Raw genomic sequence first — 23,482 nt, 5'->3', positions numbered from 1 at the left:
AATTTGACACCTCACCCTTTTCTTTCCAGGAAATTCATCCTTTCACAATCAAATTACCCAAAAAGGTGGCAGGAGGGGAAGGAGAACAAAAATTAAGCTTCCAACCAGTCTCAATTTGAGAGGAGCCCTGGTAGTACGGTGGTTAAGTGCTCAGCTGCTAACGGAAAAGTCAGCAGTTCGAACCCACCAGCCACTCCTCAGAAGAAAGATGTGAAAGCCTTGGAAATCCTATGGGGCAGTTCTACTCTGTCCTACAGAGTAGCTACGAGCCGGAATCGACTCTATGGCAGTGGGTTTTCTCTATCTCTAATCAAGATAAAATCTTAACTTGGAAGAACAATTACTGTTAGTTCCTCAGTGATTTTGACAAAGAAATGTTCCTGCCAGAGAAGAGCATATCTTTATACTATACGATCAGTGCTTATTTTGATTAAAACATTAGCATCTTAACATTAACTTGTGACTCAGAATTCTGACACCAACATTCCGTTTTCAAACCATCCCATCACCGCAGGTGCAACAGCGCCACCTGCTGGCCACAACATTATTACTACATACTCTATAATTTCAGGGTGGTGATAAATTCCCAAATGGGGGTTCTTAAACAGCCCTATAATGTCAGAGTCAGAAGGAACCTGCATCTTCTAGAGGAGCCCCGCATTTGAAAGATGGTGGCTTCTGCCCTCAAGACAGCTCAGATAATCATCCCATGGAAAGCTGTACTGCTTTAGGATGAAGAAGACTGTCTGGCTTCTAATTTTGCCTCGATAGGGCTTCTATTAATCAAAGAAAAGGATCAGAGTATAGAGGGGCACCCTGAGTTCCAACTCCATCAACTCTCAGGGAGGTAGAAAGCTGTCCAAGCACAGCTCCCACTCCCAGCTGGGTATGTGTTGGCTAAGGTCTTAGACAATAGAATTTTATTTTACTTTACTTAAAAATTAGGACCTAAATTGCGTGAAGTAAATGTAGGGTTTCTGGGACTAAAAAAATCCCAAGCTGTCAGCATAAAAGTAGCCCCAAGTAAAGGCAGTAATTCTCCCAGTAACCTTTTCTCTCTTAGGCCCCCACAAAGAGGCCTTTGAGAGGTCCTGGTTAACCAGACACAGCCTTTAAAAGCCAGTCTCAGCCACACCAACCTGCTGCCTTTGCCTGAGTAGCTGTGGCTGTCCATGTGGAATGACCACTGCCTGCTGTCAGAGGGGACCCCCAGCCCCAGCTCCAGAGCCTCATCCAGAGCGGAGCAGAAAGCTCTGACTTAAGGGTGCTACACTTTGCTTGGAAGAAGAGCTGCACATTCTAGCCCAGTCAGCTGGAATGTTTTTTTTTTTTTTTCCTTCTCTAGGAGCAGAGATGGGTTTGTGCTAACTCTGTTCCACCCTTACCCAGATCACCTCTGCAACCCAGCCTGAGTGGTGTCCTCTGGGAAACTTGTGCACCTAGGGTGGGTCAAGGGCATGTGCGGCCCACTGAATACTCCCCGGGGTGAGGTGGACTTAGGTCTTAAGAACCCCAACTCAAATCCACTGCCCTTAAGTCGATTCCACTCATAGTAACCCCATAGTACAGAGCAGGTCTGCTCCATAAGGTTTCCGAGGCTATAAATCTTTGCGGAAGCAGACTGCCACATCTTTCTCCTGCGGAGCAGCTGGTGGATTCAAACCGCAGACCTTTCCGTTTGCAGCTGAGCTGAGGAAGAATACGGTATGAGAGGAAGAATTGAGCCTCAGAGACCAGCAGACCTGAAGTCATGCTTCAGCAGGGCCTCCAAGAGCCAGGCAACCCTGGGGGCCACGTCCTTAATCATTCTGGACCCCAGTTCCTGCCTTTTTTTTTAAAGTAACAATTCACTAATAAGCTCTACCAACTGTACAAGGTTATTTTGAGGATCAAGTTTGGTTAAATGAGAAAGTTATCTGAGAACTGTAAGTGAGGTACACAGTTTAAAGGATGGCTATGTCACTTAGGTGGGTCTATCTGGACAGCCGGGTCTCTAGAAAAAGGGAACAGAGCCTCATTTCTTTAGGGCTGCTGTGGTCAAAGAGGAAAGATGGTAGTGAACCTCCTGCCTCAGCGAGGCTCCTGAGGAGATCAGAGAATCCTCGCACCTGTTAGCAAAGCCCTAAGGCACACCTGTTTCTATCTAAGCCCAGTCTCCTTTTCCTAGCGGAATGCCTCGGTAAACCCTGAAAAAGGCACGTTCCGCATTGCAACATGTTAACACTTCTTGAACTTAAATTTAAAACTGAATTTCAAATATTCAACAAAAGTCCCTGATATTTCACTTCAGGTAAGACTACTTTGCAAACCCTGGCAAGTGATCCTAACACAAATTCACCCTCCTGGAAGCTTCGTACACCCAAAAGAACACCCTACATACCCTACATATATTTGCACTCAAAAAAAGGGGAGGGGATTAATTCCACAAACTTTCATCAGACATCTCTGTGCTAGGCAACAGGGGTGTACCCGAGGACCACCCCTCAGCCCTTTGGGACCCTGAAGATAAACAGCTTTGCATCAGTTTCTGTAATGACAATAGTGCAAAACCCTAATGAGACTGTGTTCAAAACAAAACTTATATTCTAACAAATGTGCGCACACACGTGAGTGTAAGTGCTAGTGCATTCCAACTGCATCCTAAAGAAAGTCCTAAAAGAGGTTGCTTGTTTTTGTTTGGGCGCTCCGCCATGTTTTATTTCTGCCCGGCTGAGTCGCTTTGGCTCCCAAGGCTCCAGGGATCTTGCATAGGCCCCAGGGAGGGGAAGAACAACCTGTAAGTGGGCAGGTGGTGAGCCTAGGACTACTCATTTCCCTGCTCAGCCTCTGGCTGTGTTTCTGAGAGACACACCCCCACACGCCCCCACATGCACGCTGTAATTGGCCAACTTCCTCCCTCTGCTCTTGGAATAGCAACCGAGACAAAAAGCAGTTAGCAGGAGTGGCTTGGGCTCACCAACACTATAATTCAGGACAAAACCCTTGTAATTCTCCAAATGGTGGGGTTTTTAAATAGGATGGGCTATAACACCCTGTTTTCTGAAAAAGAAAAATAAAACTATGCCCAAGGCTTCACCCTTCTAACAAACGAAGTAACTGAGAGCAGGTCAAATGAAATAGTCTAATGCCGTGAATTCTGAACTCAAGCCATCCAGAGAGTCACATTTTTTAAACTCTCTGGATTTAGGAGAATCTTCCAGGGGAATTTGTTTGCCCACTCAGAGGGCCGCTTTGTTTAAGTATCTTTAATCCTAAAGAAATACTTAAAAATAAGGTCTCTCTATGGGAATTTCCACCCTCTAAATTTTTTTCTGGCAGGCACCCCCACCCCTCTTGCTTCAGACCTCATGACATGGCCCTGCCTGTGAGCAGGGTGTGGATGGCTGTGAGATCAGGGAGCAAAGACATGATGGGGAGAGACAGGCCCGTGTTTGCATAGTTCCTTCACTAGAGCTCAGGATGCCAAGGTCCCCACCTAGGAGAGAACCCAGGAGTGGGGCGAAGATCAGGAGGTGCCCCTGTGAGCATCCACAGAGTTCCTGCCCTGGGTCACTGAGAAGAAGAGTGCATGCCACAGGCCTGCCCCTCTGGGCCCATACCTTGGGGAGAGGACATCACAAATTACGGGAACAGGACACATCAGGGAGCAAGGATGCACTTCTCAGCAAGCTTCTTTATATGCTCCTCAAGGGGGAAGTGGCCCAGGGCTGTGTTGGGACAGACTCATTGGCAAGTGCCTGGTGATGCTAGGAGCAGGGTACACTGTGATTCCTAAACATGGCGGCTTGGGACACTCACCCAGGGCCTCCCCTGTTGGCCATTAGAGGAGAGGCAGTGGGGGCACCCTAGAGTTACAATTTCCCCTCCTTGACTAGTCTGTCATTGAGATGGCAGAGTTGGGCCAGAAAACCATCATTGGGGCCAATCTCACGGTTCTGCCTCACGATGCTCAGAGCAGACTTGACGTCCATCTTCTGACGCATCATGAGGTACGCGATGACTAGGGTTGGGGAGCGGCTGTAACCTTCGCGGCAGTGAACGAGCACCCGGCCTGTAAGAAATGGGGGAAAATCATGAGCTGGGATATCCAGCCACATCACAACTCTAGTCCACGAAACTCCTCCATGAAATGCAAACAAAACCCACAATGTGACGCCATTGCACAGCCACCAGAATAGCTAAAATGAAAATGACGGAAAACACAAAGTGCTGGTAAGGATGTGGTATTAGAACTCTAATACATGGCTGAAGAGTGTGTTGATTGGTATAACCACTTTGGAAAACTGTGTGGCTGTTATCTACTACAGCTGAACACACGTATCCCCTACGACCCAGTTATTCCACTCCGAGGTACACACCCAGCAGGAATATGTACACATGTTCAGTAAAAGAAATGCACTAGAAGAATGTTCACAGCAATATAAGATGTGTCTTCTGAAATCAACTCTAAATGTCTTCTCTGACACCAACTGCAACTAGTCATTTCTATTCTCTTCTCTTGTGACACCAACTCAATGTTGTTTTTCTGATCTTAACCACCCAGTTAGATCAGATCTCACAGTCCTTTCCACTGCCAAGTCTGCCCAAGACTTCAGACACTAGCCGGAAGTTTAGGGGTCCCAAGATGCCCACACTTTGGACAAAAAAAAAAAAAAAATTTTTTTTTTTTTTTTTTTACTTTGGACCAACTGGCTGCAAATTCAGGGATTCTACCCCCTCAGCTCCACAGGGCAAGGATGTCTGTCTCTTTTGCCCCCTGCAGCATCTCCAGTACTTGGCAAAGGAACAGGGCAATGGATGGTGAGGAGATGGTCGAGAAAAATCCCAGCAGGTCAGGCGGAGCCCCTGTGAGCCATGAACTTCATTTCTCTCTATCCCCACCCTGAGAGGTCCTTGGTACCTCTCATCTGCACCACTCTGACATCTCCAAACTGAGCTCTCTTGCTCTACCTCACCACCACCGATCCACACACCTTTCTAAATACAAATATGACCTGCCAACATTTGTAGGGTAGAGGGCATTCTTCAAGGTGTGGCTTACAAGGCCAACTACCCATGCCTACCAGACCTTTCCATGCTTTTTTTCATCTCTGTGCTTTTGCATACACTGTACCTTCCATATGGAACATGCTCTCCCTTTTGGTTATCTAGAAAACTCCTACTCATACCTTAAGACCCCATCAAGCATTTCCATCATCAGCACAGGGATTTAGAACCCAAATCTCTGAAGTCATATGAACCTGGGTTTAAATTTTTAACTTGCTGGTTATTAACTATTTTACTTACCTAACCTCACAGTAAGGAGCCCTGAAGGCACAATGGTTAAAGCATTCAGCTGCTAACCGAACGGTTGGCAGTTCGAACCCACCAGCTGCTCCGTGGGAGAAAGATGCAACAGTTTGCTTCCGTAAAGATATACAGCCTTGGAAAACCTATCAGGCAGTTTTACCCTGTGCAATAGGGTCTCTATGAGTGGGAATTGACTCAATGGCAATAGGTATGGTTTTGGTTTTTTTAATCTCACAGCACTTCAGTTTCCACATCTATGCTATTAATGGCCACCATGTGAAATGGTTATGAGATTAAACAAGACAACATATAAGGCTCTTGGGCTAGTGTCTGACATACATGAGTATGCAATAAATATTAACCAACATTCCTCTGGTGGCACCTAGTACATCCACTATTACAGCAGCCCGGACCCTGTGTGCCATGCACAGATCAACCCTCCTCTTCCAGAATGTCAATTCCTTAAGGCCGAGAACTGTGGAGTATTGATTTTTGGGTGCCCCTACAATCTCTAGCACGTGCTAGGTGTTCAATAGGTATTTGCTGACTAACCAAGTGAATGATTACCCACAAATGCCTCTATTGTTATTAGGTGCTATCGAGTCAGTAGGAGACCCTATGTACAATAGAATGAAATGCTGCCCAGTCCTGCACCATCCTCACAACTCTTGCTATGTGTAAGCCCGTTGTTTCAGCCACTGTGTCAATCCATCTCGTTGGGAGTATTCCTCTTTTTTGCTGACCCTTTAGTTTACCAAGTATGATGTCTGTCTTAGGCTGGGTTCTCCAGAGAAGTAAAGCTAGTAAAGCGTGTAAATATATATATAGAGAGAGATTTATACCAAGGAAATGGCTCATACGGTTGTAGAGGCTGGAATGTCCCAAGTTCATGGGTCAGGCTGGAGGCTTCTCCTGATTCATGTAGCCGCAGGGACTGCTGAGCCCAAGACTGGCAGGTCAGACAGCAGGGCTCTGGATCACAGACTTCGAAGACCGATGAATCCCAAAATTGGCAGGCAAGGCAGCAGGTAAGCTGCTAGCTCAAGTCCCAAGAACCAGAGATCAAATGAACAGGAGCCAGCTGCAGGATCCAGAGTGACGAAAGGCCTGCAAGCCTTGCCAGAAAGTCCATCTATATTGGACGCAGGGCACATGCCCAAGGAAACTCCCTTTCAACTGGTTGGCTACTCACTGCAGATACCGTCATGGAGGTGATCACATTATACCAAATCTCATCACGGAGATGATCACATCATTATACGACTGCCAAACCACATCATGACTGCCAAAGCACTGAGAATCACGGCCCAGCCAAGTTGGCACACAACCTTAATGATCACAGCCAACCCCTTGTCAACTTGGCACTATACACATCTCCTTAAACCATACATAATCTCTAATAGACAATTTAAAGCCATATTTGCACCAACACGATACAACTAACACAAACACAACTGAAAACGCACTAGGCCTGTTTATGTCCCATATTTTATAAGTGATGAAAACAAAAATATTTGATGCACACCTACAAAGCAGAAATACACCAATCGCAGTCCTCATTTCTGCAACTGGTCACATGGTCGTAACTGGTATTTAGAACTACTTTCTTCCACCACCCATTCTGTATTCCCTTTGCCCTCAGCAAGCACCTCAGCTGGTCGTGGTTCTTTGCCTAGTGGGGTGACCCAAACTGTCATTCCTGAAGGGTCTGGGCCATTAGTAGTCGTGTCAGAATTGGGTTTAGTTTTCCACTGACTTTAAGGGCTCTCCTGCATTCCAGACATACTCTTCTTTGCCTTCATTATGTAATACCAATCTGATTTCTTCTTGGTAATCAGGATCAATCACACCAGCCAATATGGTAACTACTCACCCTGGTGGCATAGTGGCTAAGTGCTATGGCTGCTAACCAAAGGGTCGGCAGTTCAAATCCACCAGGCGCTCCTTGGAAACTCTACGGGGCAGTTCTACTCTGTCCTATATGGTCACTATGAGTTGGGATCGACTTGACGGCACTGGGTTTGGTTTGGTTTCTCCTTTTGAGAAACAGCTTTTGGCTTGTTACTGGGCCTTAGTAGAGACTGAACGCTTAACCACGGGCCACCAAGTCACCATGTAGCCTGAGTGTCTTGTCATGAACTGGATGTTGTCTGACCCACACAGCCATAAAGTTGGGCGTGCACAGCAACACACCATCATTCAATGGAAGTGGTATATACCAGCTCGGGCCCAAGCAGGACCTGAAAGCAAAAGTAAGTCGCATGACGAAGTGGCCCAAATGCCCATGGTCTCCACTCCTGTCACGTTACCTTCCATCTCCTAGTCTGCACCTATGGCCTCATGAAGAGTTCCTTATGATCAGTTGACTGAGCGGGAGAAAACTAGTGTCTGGTTTATAGATGGTTCTGCGCAATATGCAGGCACCACTTGAAAGTGGACAGCAGCGGCACTACAGCCCCTTTCTGGGACCTCCCTGAAGGACAGAGGGGAAGGGAAATCCTACCAATAGGCAGAACTTCGAGCAGAGCACCTGGTTGTTCACTTTGCTTGGAAGGAGAAACGGCCAGATGTCCGATTATATACTGATTCATGGGCTGTGGCCAATGGTTTGGCTGGATGGTCAGGGACTTGGAAGGAAAATGACTGGAAAACTAGAGACAAGGAGATATGGGGAAGAGGTATGTGGACAGACCTCTCTGAATGGGCCAAAGAAGTGAAGATATTTGTGTCTCATGTGAATGCTCACCAAAGGGTGACCTCAGCAGAGGAGGTCAAGTGGGTAGGATGAAACATTCTATGGAAGCCAGTTATCCTCTTTCCCTAGCCACTTCTGTCGCTGCCCATCGAGCTCATGAACAAAGCGGGCATGATGACAGAGATGGAGGTTATGCATGAGCTAAGCAACCTGGACTTCCACTCACCAAAGCCAACTTAGCTATAACTGAGTGCCCAGTGTGCCAGCAGAAGAGACCAATGCTGAGTCCCTGATATGGCACCATCCCTCAAGGTGATCAGTCAGCAACCTTGTGGCAGGTTGATTACATTCGACTGCTTCCATTACGGAAAGACCAGCATTTTGTTCTTACCAGAACAGACACTTACTCTGGATATGGATTTGCCTTCCCTGCCCACAATGCTTCTGCCAAAACCACCATCCACGGACTTACAGAATGCCTTATCCACTATCATGGTATCCCACACAGCATTGCCTTGGATCAAGGCACCTCATGCCACCAAGAATGAAGAACCAGGAGAAGAGTGTGTCCTTTGGACCCAGGATCCATGCACCGAGCAGCTCCTAGACCAGGGGAAGATTGATAATAAAGACCTTCCCCCAGAACTGACAAAGAGAAAGCCTTCCCTGGGAACTGGCACCCTGAATTCAGACGTCTAGCCTCCTAGACTGTGAGAAAATAAATTTCTGTTTGTTAAATCAATCCACTTGTGGTATTTCTATTTTGGCAGACTAGGTTTCTTTAGGTAACTGAGACAATGTTATTCCCCAGGGACTGGTCCCTTCTGATAACATGTGCAAAGTAAGTGAGATGAAGTATCACCATCCTTGCTTCTAAGAAGTATTCTGGCTGTACTTCTCCCAAGAGAGATTTGTTTGTTCTTCTGGCAGTCCATGGTATATTCAATATTTTCATCAACATCATAATTCAAAGGCATCTATTCTTCTTCTGTCTTCCGTATTCATTGTTCAGCTTTCACATGCATATGAGGCAACTGAAAATACCATGGCTTGGGTCGATGCACCTTAGTCCTTAGAGTGACATCTTTTCTTTTTAATACTTTAAAGAGGTCTTTTGCAGCAGATTTGCCCAATGCAATACATCGTTTGATTTCTTAACTGCTGCTGCCATAGGCATTGATTGGGGATCCAAGTAAAATGAAGGGAAATCTGCTATTCCAGAGTCAAACACAGCCTCTTCTGCTCTCATCACTCCCAAAACACCACTCTATTTTCCCCACACTTCTCAAACCAGGGAGTGGGAGTCTTCCACTTTTATTGTCCATTCACTCTCTGTCTAGTCTCCACAAACTACTCAGAGTGGGGCCTCCCCACCCCTGCCCTGGGAGTCAGACCCTCTGCAGAGCAGCTGCCTTCCCACCTGTAATGTATCTAGTGTTTCCAGGTCACACAGAGCCTACCGGGGGAGGGAGCTTCAACCTCCCATCCTTCCAGACCCAGCCAGATGCCACTTTCTCCATGAAGCCTCCCTTGATCTTCCTGGGTAGAAGTGACTACTCCCTCCACCGAGCTCCCTTGGTAATGGACCCCTGCCCATGGCGCAGAGTTCTGCACACAGAGGTTGGCCAGGGCGCTTCTTGAAACTCACTTGGCCAGTCCATCTCAGGAGCACTTACTTACACTTGGCATTAAAGCCCATGGAATTCACTTTTGTCCCTCATTTGGTAAGCATTTACGGTGCACCTATGTGCCCGATGCTATGTTAGGTGCTGAGGAGATAGACAAGGGACACAGTGGACCAAACCTGAGAGCAGACTTCATGGAAGAAGTGGAGACACTTAGACCCAGTGCTAAGTACAAGGTGGAGTTTGCCAGACAACAGGGTGGAGAAAGGCAGAGAAAGCTTTCCAGACTGAAGACCCAGCCCACCTGGGCTAAGGCAGGCAGTCACAAAGAGTCAGGTTGTTCCTAGCTGTATGGAGAGAGGAAGCAAAGTCAGAGGGCTCTACATCCCCTACATGGATGGTCAGTCAATATTATATGGGAAGAGCAAAACGCATCCCCTTAACTGGGCCCCTCGTCCTCCATCAATATAGAAGGAGTTCAGTGCCATTGGAGTGGACGAGGCTGGGCTGAGCTGGGGCAGGGGGAGGATGTGACAAGGACAGGACAGTCAAGGGCCTAACAGTAAAGCCTACAGATTTTCAGGTCTCCTGGACCCCAGCTCTGAGCTATCCAGTGGTCTAGTAAACTCAGTTTACTAGAAATGGTTTGGATGGGGAGGCTGCTGGGCACGGAAACATCAGTATAGCAGAGACAGGCTAGAATCAGGGGGACAAGGCTGATTGCACCTCAATGGGAGGTCATCTCCCCCTGGAGGTTTAGGGTGGGGAGAAAGAAGAGGCTGCAGGAAGCAGCAAAAGGTAAAGGGAGTTGCTGATGGAAACAAACTGAAAACAAAGGGCAAGCAGCCCGCCTGTTCAGCTGCTGTCTGCCCTCTAGCCTTCTAGTATTTCTCTCTGGGATGTGCCAGCACCTCAGCAGCTCTGCTTCGGTCTTACTTGCTCAGGAGCTGCAGAGAGCATTTGGTAAGTGGCTGGAAAGCAACCCTCAGGCAAAATCAAATCAAACGCAAGGACCCTGGGACTGCCATCATATGTCATATGGGGCCATTTGACAGACAGCCAAATGAGCAGAGAGCCCTAAAGCTCTCAGTCATTTACCACAAGAGATGGGAAGCCAGGGGGTTTCCAAGAAGAGGTCTCTGTGGGACCGTTTTCTAGAAGGATAGTCCAGCCAAAGCTGCCTCCTATTTTTCTCCTGGGCAGCAGGCCACTTACCATTCTTTTGAGCCAGGGCCTGGTCAATGAAGTCTGCAGCTTTTTCAAAGAAGGCGCTGAGGTTGAACTCCTGTGTGTCGTTGGCCTTGATGCCCAGGTAGGTGATGCCGGAGTCCTTGTAGAAATTGGCACTGGTGTTGACATGCATGAAGGACCTGCCTTCAGCAGCGTTCAGAACATGGGTGATGCCCAGTTTCTGCAGCATGGGGATGTCTTGAGCCACAGATCTGGATAGGAGACAGCACAGAGGATGATAAATGGACCAACCAGCAGCCCCAACGGAAAGAAGATGGGGAAGAAGCTAAGCCTTGTGGCAAAGCGAGGAAACTCAGTCTGAAATCTAAAAGAAAATCCAACACCTCTACAACAAAAAAGCAAATAGTCCATTTTAAAAATGGGCAAACAAATTGAACAGACACTTCAAAGAAGACATTCAAGCAGCTAACAGGCACATGAGGAAATGCTTGTGATCACTAGCCATTAGAGAGATGCAAATCAAAACTACAATGAGATACCATCTCACCCTGACATTATTGGCACAAATAAAAAAAACAGAAAATAACATGTTGGAGAGGGTACAAGGAGACTAAAACTCTTACGCACTGCTGGCGGAAATGTAAAATGGTACAGCCACTTTGGAAAATGATATGATGCTTCCTTAAAAAGCTAGAAATAGAAATACCATATGATCCAGCAATCTCACTCCTAGGAATATATCTTAGAGAAGTAAGAGCTGTCACAGGAATAGACATATGCACACCCATGTTCATGGCAACATTATTCACAATAGCAAAAAGATCGAAATAACCTAAGGGCCCATCAACAGATGAATGGATAAACAAACTGTGGTACATACACATAACGCAATACAATAAAGAACAATGATGAATCTGCGAAACATCTCACAACATGGATGAATCTGGAGGGCATTATGCTGACTGAAATAAGTCAATTACACAAGGACATATACTGTATGAGACCACTATTATAAAAACTCAAGAAAAGGTTTATACACAGAAAGAAACAATCTTCGATGGTTATGAGAGAGGAGAGGAGTGGGAAGGGAAAAACACTAACTACATAATAGATAAGTGGTAAATATGATGAAGGCTAAGACAGTACACAATACTGGGGAAGTCAGCACAACTTGACCAAGGCAAAGTCATAGAAGCTTCACAGACACATCGAGACTCCCTGAGGGACTGAGTTACCAGGCTGAGGGCTGGGGACCATGGTCTCGGGAGACATTTAACTCAACTGGCATAACAGTTTATAAAGAAAATGTTCTACGTCAGACTGTGGTGAGTAGTGTCTGGGGTCTTAAAGACCTGTGAGCAGCCCTCTGAGATACATCTACTGGTCCCATCCTGGCTGGAGCAAAGGAGAATAAATAAAACCAAAGACACAAGGGAAAGATTAGTCCAAAGGACTAATGGACTACAACGATCACAGCCTCCATCAGACTGAGCCCAGAACTAGATGGTGCCCAGCTACCACCACCAACTGTTCTGACAGGGGTCACAATACAGCGTCCCAGACAAAGCGAGAGAAAAATATAGAACAAAATTCAAATTCACATACACACAAAAAAAAGACCAGGCTTGCTGGTCTGACAGAGACTGGAGAAACCCCAAGAGTATGGTCCCCAACACCCTTTAACTCGATACTGAAGTCACTCCCGAAATCAGACAGGTCATAGGGTTGCTAGGAGTTGGAATCAGCTCAATGGCAATGGGTTGTTACAAGGCAAACAATAACACATATAGAAAGGTGCTTTGCAGTTCAGTCATATATAGGAGGCTAACGGGCACACCAGCCCAAAAACAAAGACGAGAAGGCAGGAACGGACAGGAAAACTGGAGGAACGGAAACAGGAAATCCAGGGTAGAGAAGGGGAGAGTACTGCAACACATCACAGGGTTGACAACTAACGTCACAAAACAATTTGCACGTTAATTGTTTAATGAGAAACTAATTTGCTCAGTAAACTTTCACCTAAAGCAGAATACAAAAATTTTAAAAAGCAAGGAAACTCTCCATGGTCCAGCCCCTGCCAGCTTCTCCAGCCTCATCTCATGACCCCCCTCCCACTCCAGCCATATCTAATAACCAGCAGCTTCTCCAAATAGACTGGGTGTTTCATGTCCATTCTGTCCCCTCTGTCTGAAGTGCCCTCCCCCACCTTCTCTGGGGACACGCACCCTCTCGTCTTTCACCTCTCTGCGGTATTTCCCCATCCCCCTTCCATTCCATTTGGCATCACGCTCCCTATACTGTCGTGGCTAAAAATGGATTCTGGAGCTGGACTGCGTGAGTCCAGTCAGGCAACCTCAAGGAAGTTACTTAACTTTTCTGTGCCTCAGTTTCCCTCTCCATAAAAATAGGGACAATAATAATAGTATCTACTCCCTGCAGTTGCTCTGAGTGTTAAATGAGCTATTCCATAGACAGAGCCTGACACCTAACAGGTGTCAGCTACTATTCAAGCAAGTAGCCACAGTGGCACAGTGGTCAAGCACTTGGCAGCTAATCGAAAAAGCCAGTGGTTCGAATCCACCAGCCGCTTTATGGGAGAAAGATGTGGCAGTCTGTTTCCATACAGATTACAGCCTTAGAAACCCAACGGGGGAGTTCTACTCTGTACTATAAGGTCACTAGGAATCAACTCAGTGACAACAGGTCTGGTTTTTGGTACGTTTGGAACACTCTGCTGTGCTTGTTTGTTTCGATGTCCAGGCTGTGAGCTCCTTGAGGGAGGAACCCTAGTTGCTTCAGGTCTGTATCCCCAGCACCTGGCAGACAGAAGGTGCTGTGTAAATATGTGGTGAATGAGTAAAGAAGGAAATGGTCACATGCCAGGCAGACTGTGCCCTTCCTTGGATTATCAAGTGCAGCAGCCCCTTCCCCATCCTGCAGCAGGATCCTTCCTGTCGCCCTCCACCAGTCCCATTTCTAGAGCTCTCCTGGGTGAATTAGCACTTGGGGAGCAAGTGACCCCAGCAGAACTAAGGAGGTTGCAAACTACTTGATTGAACAGTCAGATGGCCCCTTTATTTCATCTGACAATAACACCTCAATGCAAATGGTTTATACTTTAGTTTATACGTCCTCCTACTTGATCTCAATTGCCCGGCCCAGCAGCCCCCCAAGGAAGGAAGGAAGGATGGCAGTATCTCCATCCAAGAGAGTTCAACTCTGGCCCCGATGGGACAGGCGGAAGGATGTGATATGCTCACACGGGCTGCTGAGTGGCAGAGCTGGGAGCAGACTTTGGTCTACTGACACCCAGCTTTCAGTCTTCCACCCCCTCTGCCTCTCGTGCCCACAGCAACTGCAAAACCCAGAGGCCCAGAAAGTGTGGCGCACGGGCTCAGTCTCTGCCCAGTGAGGCCATGGATGGAGTCCTGGTTTTGCTAAGGGACTCCCAGTGGGTAAGGGAGCCCAAGTCAGTTCAGCACTAAATGCTCAGTTCATCCTCCCTACTGAGCCACCCCCTCCCACCCCTGCCTCCGCCAAGGTCAGATTTGCCTGGGGGAAGGGATGTGTTTTCTAGGGTGGCCATCAGTACACGCCACTCTGGCTACCAGCAGACCTTCACAGCCTTGGTCCCCACTGGGGATGTGGTGACAGCAGCATCTTGTCAGCTCATACCCAGTTGAGTGTACAAATTTCTCAAAAGAGCAGAGTTTCTGCATGTGCCAAGGCCTGCTTGCTACTTCAGTGGTTGGGGAAGATGGGTCCTCAGAACTTTGTAAGTACTGGGGTCTTCGACTGAGACTATGGGAGCCTGTTTTAGCTGTTGCTGCTCACCACACTGAACATGGTTGTAAAGCAGTGGCCAAGAGAAAAATGAACAATAAAATAACTAGCTTTGAAGAGTCACTCCCATTCATCTCCCTTCTCTAATACTAGAGTTGCCGACATGCAGTTCTTGGACCCATGGAGCTTATTAGGAAGTTGGTAACGGTCCTCCTCGTCTCATTAAAATCCACCCTAAGCCTTGCCCAGGCTGTACCCACGTGCTAATCCGTTCTTTGCTCTGGGCTGCATTTCAGCACCTCTCAGAAATGGTTAACACTGACTCTCGCCTGTTGCTGAGAAATTCTTACTAGTAGATTGACTAAAAGGAAATTTTTCCCGTTTTGGTAATAAGAACTTGGAAGTAATAAATAATGCATTTCCTGGCAGTGAGAACATTGGAAGCCTTTTCTAGGCGATGGTTCCTTATGAGGTTTATCATTGGATCGTTCTAGAATCCCATATAAATCAAACCCTATCTTGAGGGCGGGAGAAGGGACGAGGAAACTGCTGCCTAGCTCTCTGCACCCCTGGTTCGGAAGATTTCAATTCCCGGGTCTGAACCTGCCGGGCCGGGAAAGTTCCAAGCCCGATTGTGACGTCAGCCCGTTGCCATGGCAGCGAAAGCAGACATTCCGCGGTGACCTCACTGCAGAACCAGGCAGCTGTCACATGACGCGCGGGCAGGAGACCTGCCGGGCCACGGCGGACCACCTGTTCGATGAACATGGAAGCCCGGCCCCACCCAAGGCCCGGCCGCTAGCGGGTGGCGGCTTCAGGCCTGACGCTGAGCTGGCCCGGCGGCCCACCGGGCCGCGGATCCCCCAGGCTCCATGCACCCCGCGAACGGGAGGCCGGCTCTGGTCCGGGGCGGAGCCCAGCCCCTCCGCCCCACGCACCGGGGTTCGCCTCGCGCCCCCTTCCCTGGCCCTGCTGCTCTTCCAAGAAGGACGACCACGCCCGCGCTCCCGGACCTGCGCCTCGCGACACCCGGACCCCGGCTTTCGGGTGGGCGGGGCGCCTGGGGTGGGGCCGGCCGCTGGGGTTCAGCCGGGGCGACTCACGCGTTGCCCACGTAGATCCTCGGGGTGACCTCGTTGCAGGGCTGGCTCGGGAGGCTGTAGCAGCCGCTGCCGTCCGAGAGCAGATCGTTGAGGTCCTGCACTGAGAGTTCGCACGGGCCCGCCATGGCGGCGGCCGGGCCCTGCACGCCGGGGCAGGAGCGAGCGAGGGGGACAGGCGCCGGGTCAGCTGGGCCGGTGCTCCAGCGCCGAGACCCGCCCCGTCCCGCCCCTGGGGCGGGCCCCGCCGCGCGCGGGAAGCTGCGGAGCGCCAGGCGCCGCAGCGCCCGCAGCCACCCGCGCTCCACTTTGCAGAAATACGGCGCCGCTGGGCGCCGAGCGAGCGCTTAGGAAGACCCCTGGGCCTGTCCCGGGGGGCGGTAATACCGCCACACTGGAGGTTAGGGGTCCTCTCCTGACCCTCAGCTAACACATTTTCTTTACCTTTGTAAACTGGGAAGTGCAGTAACTTCCTTCACTGGGCAAAATGCAGGACGCAATAAATGCTACTATTGACGGAGGTGGACCCACGTGTCTCTCAATTTTCAGGATAACAGGAGCCCTCGGGCTCTGTTTCTGAGCTCTAACTCTGCTGCGGACCAGCAGCGTCGACATAACCGAGGAGCTTGTCAGAAATGTAGAATCTCGGCCCCAGTCCAGACCTTTGGAATCAGAATGTGCAATTGGCAAGATCCCTGTGAAAGTTAAAAGTTTGGGAAGTCCTGCTCTGGGGCACACCAGCTTCCATCACTCATTGAGAGTCCACCTCGTGCTTAAAAGCTTGGAATCTATGCAATCAGGCTTGGAATTCTGACCCCAGGGAATGAACCTTTCCGAGCCTCAGTTTACTGAAAAATGGGCATCATAATAGTACCACCTAACTCCTAGGGTTGTTGGAAAGATTAAATGTGGCATTCAAGGAAAGCGCCCGGCACGACACAGTGAGCAGTCAGTGTTTGTTTTTCCTTTCTTCATCAGCAAATGTATTGAACACCTACTATGTGCTACACCTGTGCTAGTGTGGAGGTGAATCAGGCTCTTTTGCAACCCTTTCTGGAGCAGCTTCCAGCCCACTCTGAGCCACACAGTGTCCTCAACTCTGCGTTTAGTGAACTCCCACTATGTGCAAAAAACAGTCTCTGTCCTTGAAGAAAGTCACCTACTCCCACTGCCAGGAAAATGCAGACCACCTCCCTAAAAGAGCAAACATGGTTCCTGGAATTCAGCAAACCCACATCAGGAGTCCACTAACTTGCTTTGTGTTCTTGAGCAGCTTCATTGCTGTTCTGGATTTTAGTCACCTCATCTGCAAAATGAAGGGATTAGATCAGGTTATCTTGAAGGTCATCCTTCACTCTTGAAAATCTGTGGTCTCACACTTTCAGGGAAACCATTGCAGGAGAGACCACTCAATTTATAGTCCCAGATACAGAGCCAGGGTTGGAATTTCTTTACCCTGTGCCTTCTCTTCCCTTCCAGAACACCACACCTTTTCCTTCCGGTGTTGGTGGCACCTGCAGACCAGGCAGGTGGGAAAGCTTCCTAGTCCCTTGTCCCTCATCTTGACTTGGGCCTAGGATGGCATTCAAGACAGAAGCCCAGGGATGGCCAGGCAGGCTCTGCTGTGCCTACTCCTTTCCTGATGTCATAACTGGGTAACTATGACAACCTTTTTATGGGACACCTAAGCACTTCACAGAGGAGCCTGGGTGTCTCATTTCTGAAGTGAGATTAGGAAGAGAAGATGAACAATTCCTTGGATTACCTGGCCTACCCTGTAATCGTCTCTAATCACAGGCAAAGCACAACCTTCAGGAGGAAACTGGACTTTGGCCACTACATATTTCACAAGAATAGAATACAAATAGGTACGTGGGCAGTTTGGACTGGTTATTGCTATTAGAGATTCGGGAAGGATCCGCCATAGAGATACTGACAGTAAACCAGCCCAATCTACAGATTTCCAATGATATAACCTTATCTGCTGAGTTTGGTTAAGCGGGCATTAGCATCAGTGACGAACTTTATCTCCCACCAGGGAATTCGTTTGATGGAAACACCCATTTAAACCTTTAAAGCCAAAGTAACCCAGAGAGAGAATAGGACTTCGGCACCCAATAGACAGCCTAGTAATATAGGGAAGGGGGTGGGAGGGGAGCACTTCCCTTGGATTAGGACATTTATCTCTGTAAATTTTACTTTTTCTAGCCCTCATCATTCTTTTCTGCTCAAAACTATTCAAAGATGTTAGTCTGAGAAATTAAACCTAACTAAAATCCCTCAGAATTCAAAATTGTAATGGTTATTTGTTGGCATCCTTATCTAGTACGTTAGCAGGTTTTCTGTGGCTGCCGTGAGGACTCCCGTGATATATAAGTGGCTCTTTTGTCCCTCTTCTCTAGTGAAGCCTACTGTGGACACCAAACCTCCAGTGGCACATACACATCACATTTTAAAATTGAGCAAACTACAGGTATTTGTTCTTGCCATCTGCAGATCCATGTTACTAATTTTTCTCTATGTCCTGGAGTCCCTGGGTGGTGCAAAGGGTTAATGTGCTCTGCTGCTAACTGAAAGGTTGGCAGTTCAGGTCCATCCAGAGGCACCTAGGAAGAAAGACCTGGTGATATATCACAAAAAAATCAGCCATCGAAAATCCTATGGAGCACATTTCTACTCTGACACACATGGGGTCACCATGAGTCAGAGTTGACTGGACAGTAACCAAACAGTATGGTTAGCTGGTTGTTATCTCTGTCCTGAAGAGTCCAATCTCCCAAAGCCTTTTAAATACCCACCTAACCCAAAGATTTGTGAATAAACCTCCTGCCCCTCCACAGCACCCATAGGTTCCTAATCTCTATACCCAGTCTCTGCGGTGGCCACTCGATTTGCCCCTTTCCAGAGAAGGGTGACACTAAGTCGTTGTGGGTTGGAGCAGTGTAATGATGTCACTATGGTGGGGTGGGGTTTCTTACCAGGGCGAGCAAAAGAGAATCGACAAGATTGAATACGAAAACAAGCAACTGTGTCAGAAAATCGCAAATGCCCACCGCGGCCCCGCCAGGGTGGACTGCTGGAACGAATACTTTTCCAAGAGGTAGTGTTGTTCCTCTTCACTTCATGTCTGAAAAGTTTCAGCGCCTTGTTGCACTTTAGTGCTAGGATCCCCCAAGAGAGAGAAATGCATAAGGGAAGTTATCTTGAGGGAACACCAGACAGACCATATTAGGGAGAATGAAAACTACAAGCAATGGGGCCGTTTCTCTAGCTCTAAAGAGCTATTTCATCTCAGCTAAGAGACACACCTAGAGTTTGTCGTAAGAATGCGCTGAATACTTTTGTAAAATGATGACATAGTTGTGACTATGACACAGCATTCTTAAAATCAGTTTCACAAATCTTTGCTGACCACCTACTATGTGCTAGGCAACTGGAATACACAGAAAAGTTGAGAGATGTATTTCCTAACTTCAAAGAACTCCTGGCCTGCTGGGGGAGACATTTATGTAAATAATGACAACACAGTGTGATTAGGGCTAAAAAATTTATCAAGGGCAAAAATTCATGGGGTGTGTATGGGTGTGTGTGAGAGCATCCAGATGCCTTGTCTATATATTTTTTTTTTAATAATTTTTATTGTGCTTTAAGTGAAAGTTTACAAATCAAGTCAGTCTCTCACATAAAAACTTATATACACCTTTCTACATATTCCCAATTACTCTCCGTCCCCCCTCCCCTGCCATGAGACAGCCCGCTCCCTCCTTCCACTCTCTCTTTTCGTGACATTTTTGCCAGCTTCTAAGCCCCTCTACCCTCCTATCTCCCCTCCAGGCAGGAGATGCCAACATAGTCTCAAGTGACCACCTAAACCAAGTAGCTCACTCCTCATCTGCATCTCTCTCCAACCCATTGTCCAGTCCAATCCATGTCTGATGAGTTGGCTTCGGGGATGGTTCCTGTCCTGGGCCAACAGAAGGCCTGGGGGCCATGATCACTGGGGTCCTTCTAGTCTCAGTCAGACCATTAAGTCTGGCCTCTTTATGAGAATTTGGGATCTACATCCCACTGTTCTCCTGCTCCCTCAGGGGTTCTCTGTTGTGTTCCCTGTCAGGGCAGTCATTGGTTGTGGCCAGGCACCATCTAGTTCTTCAGCATGATGTAGTCTCTGGTTCACGTAGCCCCTTCTGTCTTTTGGGTTCGTTATTATCTTGTGTTCTTGGTGTTCTTCATTCTCCTTGATCCAGGTGGGTTGAGACTCATCAATGAATCTTAGATGGCCACTTGCCAGCATTTAAGACCCCAGACGCCACTCTTCAAAGTGGGATGCAGAATGTTTTCTTAATAGATTTTATTTTGCCAATTGACTTAGATGTCACCTGAAACCATGGTTCCCAAACACCTGCCCCTGCTTCGCTGACCTTCAAAGCATTCATTTTATTCAGGAAACTGCTTTGGTTTAGTCCGGTTGTGCTGACCTCCACTGTGTTGAGTATTATCCTTCCCTTCACCTAAAGTAGTTCTTGTCTACTATCTATTTACTAAATACCCATCACCCACCTTCCCTCCCTCCTCCGTCTCGTAACCACAAAAGAGTATGTTCTTCTCAGTTTAAACTATTTCTCAAGATCTTATAATAGTGGTCTTATATAATATTTGCCCTTTTGCAACTGACTAATTTCACTCAGCATAATGCCTTCCAGGTTTCTCCATGTTATGAAATGTTTCACAGATTCATCACTGCTCTTTATCCATGCGTAGTATTCCATTGTGTGAGTATACCATAATTTATTTGTCCATTCATCCATTGATGGGCACCTTGGTTGGTTCCATCTTTTTGCTATTGTAAACAGTGCTGCAATAAACATGGGTGTGCATATATCTGTTTGTGTAAAGGCTCTTATTTCTCTAGGATATATTCCAAGGAGTGGGATTGCTGGGTCGTATGGTAGTTCTATTTCTAGCTTTTTAAGGAGGCGCCAAATCGATTTCCAAAGTGGTTGTACCATTTGACATTCCCACCAGCAGCGTATAAGTGTTCCAACCTCTTCACAGCCTCTCCAACATTTATTATTTTGTATTTTTTGGATTAGTGCCAGCCTTGTTGGAGTGAGATGGAATCTCACTGTAGTTTTGATTTGCATTTCTCTAATGCTGCCTGAATGTCTTTAGTGAAGTGTCTGTTCATATTCTCTACCCATTTTTTAATTGGGTTGTTTGTCTTTTTGTGGTTGAGTCTTACCAGAGTCATGTAGATTTTAGAGATTAGGTGCTGGTCGGAGATGTTGTAACTGAAAATTTTTTCCCAGTCTGTAGGTGGTCTTTTTACTCTTTTGGTGAAGTCTCTAAAAAAAAAAAAAAAAAAGGTGTTTGATTTTTAGGAGCTCCCAGTTATCTGGTTTCTCTTCTGCATTTTTGGTAATGTTTTGTATTCTGTTTATGCCATGTATCAGGGCTCCTAACGTTGTCCCTATTTTTTCTTCCATGATCTTTATCGTTTTAGATTTTATGTTTAGGTCTTTGATCCATTTGGAGTTAGTTTTTGCACATGGTGTGAGGTATGGGTCCTGTTTCATTTTTTTGCAGATGAATATCCAGCTATGCCAACATCATTTGTTAAAAAGGCTGTCTTTTCCCCAATTAACTGACACCAGGCCTTTGTCAAATATCAGCTGCCCATATGTGGATGGATTTATATCTGGATTCTCAATTTTGTTCCATTGGTCTATGTGTCTGTTGTTGTACCAGTACCATTGCCTATATCCTTGACTACCTGAAAAGGAGTTGAAAGCTGAGGAGAGTGAGGTGACTCGAAATTTGTTTCAAGCCATTTGTGATGGAGACCTCCCCTCATCACATAAACCAGAGATTCTCAGTCTTGGGTTCACATTATAAACCTGGGACCGTTTACACAGTACCAATGCCCAGGCCCCACCCTAGACCCATCAAGTAGAATCTGCCAGTAGTGGACAGCCGGGTTGAGAACCATTGATATAAGCCTGCAAATGCTTTAGCCCATTTTCCAGAGTGTAGCCTGGTTCAACTGCCATTTATAATCAAGTTTGCTCGGCCTCAGGGTTCAAGGGTAGAGTGTACTCCCCACCCTGAGGCAGCCTCCATTTAAGGTGTCATGACTTCCTTTCCTCCCCAACTCCCATCCTAGAAGATCTTTTTTCTTCTTTACTAATCTCAGGGTTTTGTGTTTTTCAGCTTAAACCGAGAAACAAGGAACCGGGAGCTAGTGAGAATCACTGTGGAAAACCAGGGCATTCTGAAGAGGCTTGGCGATCGTAAACCCCACTATGACCGCAGGACATCCGAGATAGACTGGCAGGCATGTGGGCGCCCTTGTTATTACTACACACACAAGGTTCCTGTGTTCAGAGTAAAGAGAGTCTAAGGAGGGACCCCTGGGCAGCGGAGGGCCAGATCATGTGAAATGCAACAATCGTTCAAAGAAAAACTGCCCAAAGCAAGCAGAGCTAACAACACAAGCCAGCAGCTAAAGAAATCTCCTTGGTAGCAAGCAAAGCTATTATGTGTCAGTTTCAGAAACTAGTTTATAGCATTATCTCTCATCCCTTCACTCCTTCAGAAAGGCTGAATGTATAAGCAAAGAGGAGGGTGGGTATAGGATTCAACGTGTGGTGGATTTGCTTCACTTAGAAATGACCCTTCCTGGCAGGAGGGAACAGGAAAGCTGGTAATAGGGAACCCAGGGTTAAGAAGGGAGAGTGCTGTTGTGTCATGGGATTGTTCACTAATGCCATGCAACAATGTGTGTACTGTTTGATGAGAAACTAATTTGCTCCATAAACCTTTGTCTAAAGTTCAATAAAAAGATATTTAAAAAAAAGAAAAGAAATGACTCAAAGATATTTAAAAAAAAGAAATGACTCCTCAAAAAAAAAAGAAACAAAGCTATGTCCAGTGTTTTAAAATACCTCCAGTCTCTGGCTTTGGGCTGTAAACCTTTTCTTAGTCATCCTTAGGATTTAAAACTTCAGCTTTAGCACCAGCACTCTAGCGCTGACATAACTCTACCTTTTTTTTTTTTCCTTTAAGAATTCAAGGCGCTATATCAGAAATACAACAAGGTACCTTCTCTCCCAAGATGAATAGGTACGTCTTAACACGGCTGCTCTTGACTACAGAACACAGTAATCCTAGTTGACACCAAAGCCTTAACATCCATATCGATGGAGAACTAGGAGCCCAGTTAAGGAGATGACTTCAGCTCTTCTCATGTCATGCTGACTGGCCATTCAGCAGGGTACTGAGAACTGTGTTTCCTCTCTCCATACAGCTAAGGAATGACGTTGTCTTTTTTTCCCTCTAAATTTATTTTGTTGTTGAGAATATACCCAGCGAAACACATACCAATTCAACAGTTTCTACATGTGCATTGTCTTTTGTCATCAGCTTGGAGATTTTCTCATTCCATTTAGTTTGTCATTAGCTTTGAGAAGTGATCTGTTCCAATCAGACAGAAACAGGAAGAGGCTTTGATGCCTGTTGTCCACATTTCCTCTTGGCTTTCATGCTGTGCCAAAGTTGTATATGGGTTTCTGTCACTCTTCAAAAACATGGCCAGCTTGGCATTTTGTATTAGGAATGACCAGGTGTTTTTGTTTTGTTTGAGGAGTGGGGATAAATGGACAACCCGGCTTTGCAAAGAACAGTTCTGTGTAATTAATGCTTCTCCCCATCTCTCTCCCACTAAATACAAGGTTCATCACCATGGAAAAAAATACAAGAAGGCCCTAGGATTTCTTAGCTGCTTAGAATCTCAAGACACT

At 46.9% G+C, this 23,482-nt stretch overlaps 2 protein-coding genes across 2 annotated transcripts; one reads left to right on the top strand and one right to left on the bottom strand.

Annotated features, from left to right (window-relative positions):
• Nucleotides 1-1,316: 1,316 nt before the first annotated feature.
• On the bottom strand, nucleotides 1,317-15,854 carry DUSP3 (dual specificity phosphatase 3). The gene is made up of 3 exons (XM_003414488.4): nucleotides 15,687-15,854; nucleotides 10,825-11,051; nucleotides 1,317-4,051 (listed from the first exon to the last, which is right to left on the bottom strand). Exons 1-3 carry the CDS (start codon nucleotides 15,809-15,811, stop codon nucleotides 3,852-3,854), a joined length of 552 nt encoding a protein of 183 aa, XP_003414536.1. The 5' UTR covers nucleotides 15,812-15,854; the 3' UTR covers nucleotides 1,317-3,851.
• Nucleotides 15,855-16,015: 161 nt separating this feature from the next.
• CFAP97D1 (CFAP97 domain containing 1) lies at nucleotides 16,016-22,805 on the top strand. Its single transcript, XM_023553421.2, has 5 exons — nucleotides 16,016-17,551; nucleotides 18,086-18,156; nucleotides 18,665-18,783; nucleotides 21,894-22,017; nucleotides 22,749-22,805. The coding sequence occupies exons 1-5, from the start codon at nucleotides 17,428-17,430 to the stop codon at nucleotides 22,803-22,805; spliced, it is 495 nt and encodes a 164-aa protein (XP_023409189.1). The 5' UTR covers nucleotides 16,016-17,427.
• The last annotated feature ends 677 nt before the right edge of the window (nucleotides 22,806-23,482 follow it).

Source organism: Loxodonta africana, chromosome 18, assembly GCF_030014295.1.
Source record: "Loxodonta africana isolate mLoxAfr1 chromosome 18, mLoxAfr1.hap2, whole genome shotgun sequence".
Lineage (NCBI taxonomy): Eukaryota > Metazoa > Chordata > Mammalia > Proboscidea > Elephantidae > Loxodonta > Loxodonta africana.
Note: the sequence above shows the minus strand (reverse complement) of the source record. Positions and strands in the feature narration are given on the sequence as shown.

What these genes read in the sequence shown, in the direction of transcription:
- DUSP3 (XM_003414488.4), bottom strand. Translation starts at nt 15,811, where the DNA reads ATGGCGGGCCCGTGCGAACTCTCAGTGCAGGACCTCAACGATCTGCTC. An exon ending in AGGATCTACGTGGGCAACGC is followed by an intron (nt 11,052 to 15,686) that starts GTGAGTCGCCCC and finishes TCTCCTATCCAG; the next exon opens with ATCTGTGGCTCAAGACATCC. An exon ending in GGCCCTGGCTCAAAAGAATG is followed by an intron (nt 4,052 to 10,824) that starts GTAAGTGGCCTG and finishes CATTTCTTACAG; the next exon opens with GCCGGGTGCTCGTTCACTGC.
- CFAP97D1 (XM_023553421.2), top strand. Translation starts at nt 17,428, where the DNA reads ATGAACAATTCCTTGGATTACCTGGCCTACCCTGTAATCGTCTCTAAT. An exon ending in CAAGAATAGAATACAAATAG is followed by an intron (nt 17,552 to 18,085) that starts GTACGTGGGCAG and finishes CCTCTTCTCTAG; the next exon opens with TGAAGCCTACTGTGGACACC. An exon ending in AACGAATACTTTTCCAAGAG is followed by an intron (nt 18,784 to 21,893) that starts GTAGTGTTGTTC and finishes TGTGTTTTTCAG; the next exon opens with CTTAAACCGAGAAACAAGGA.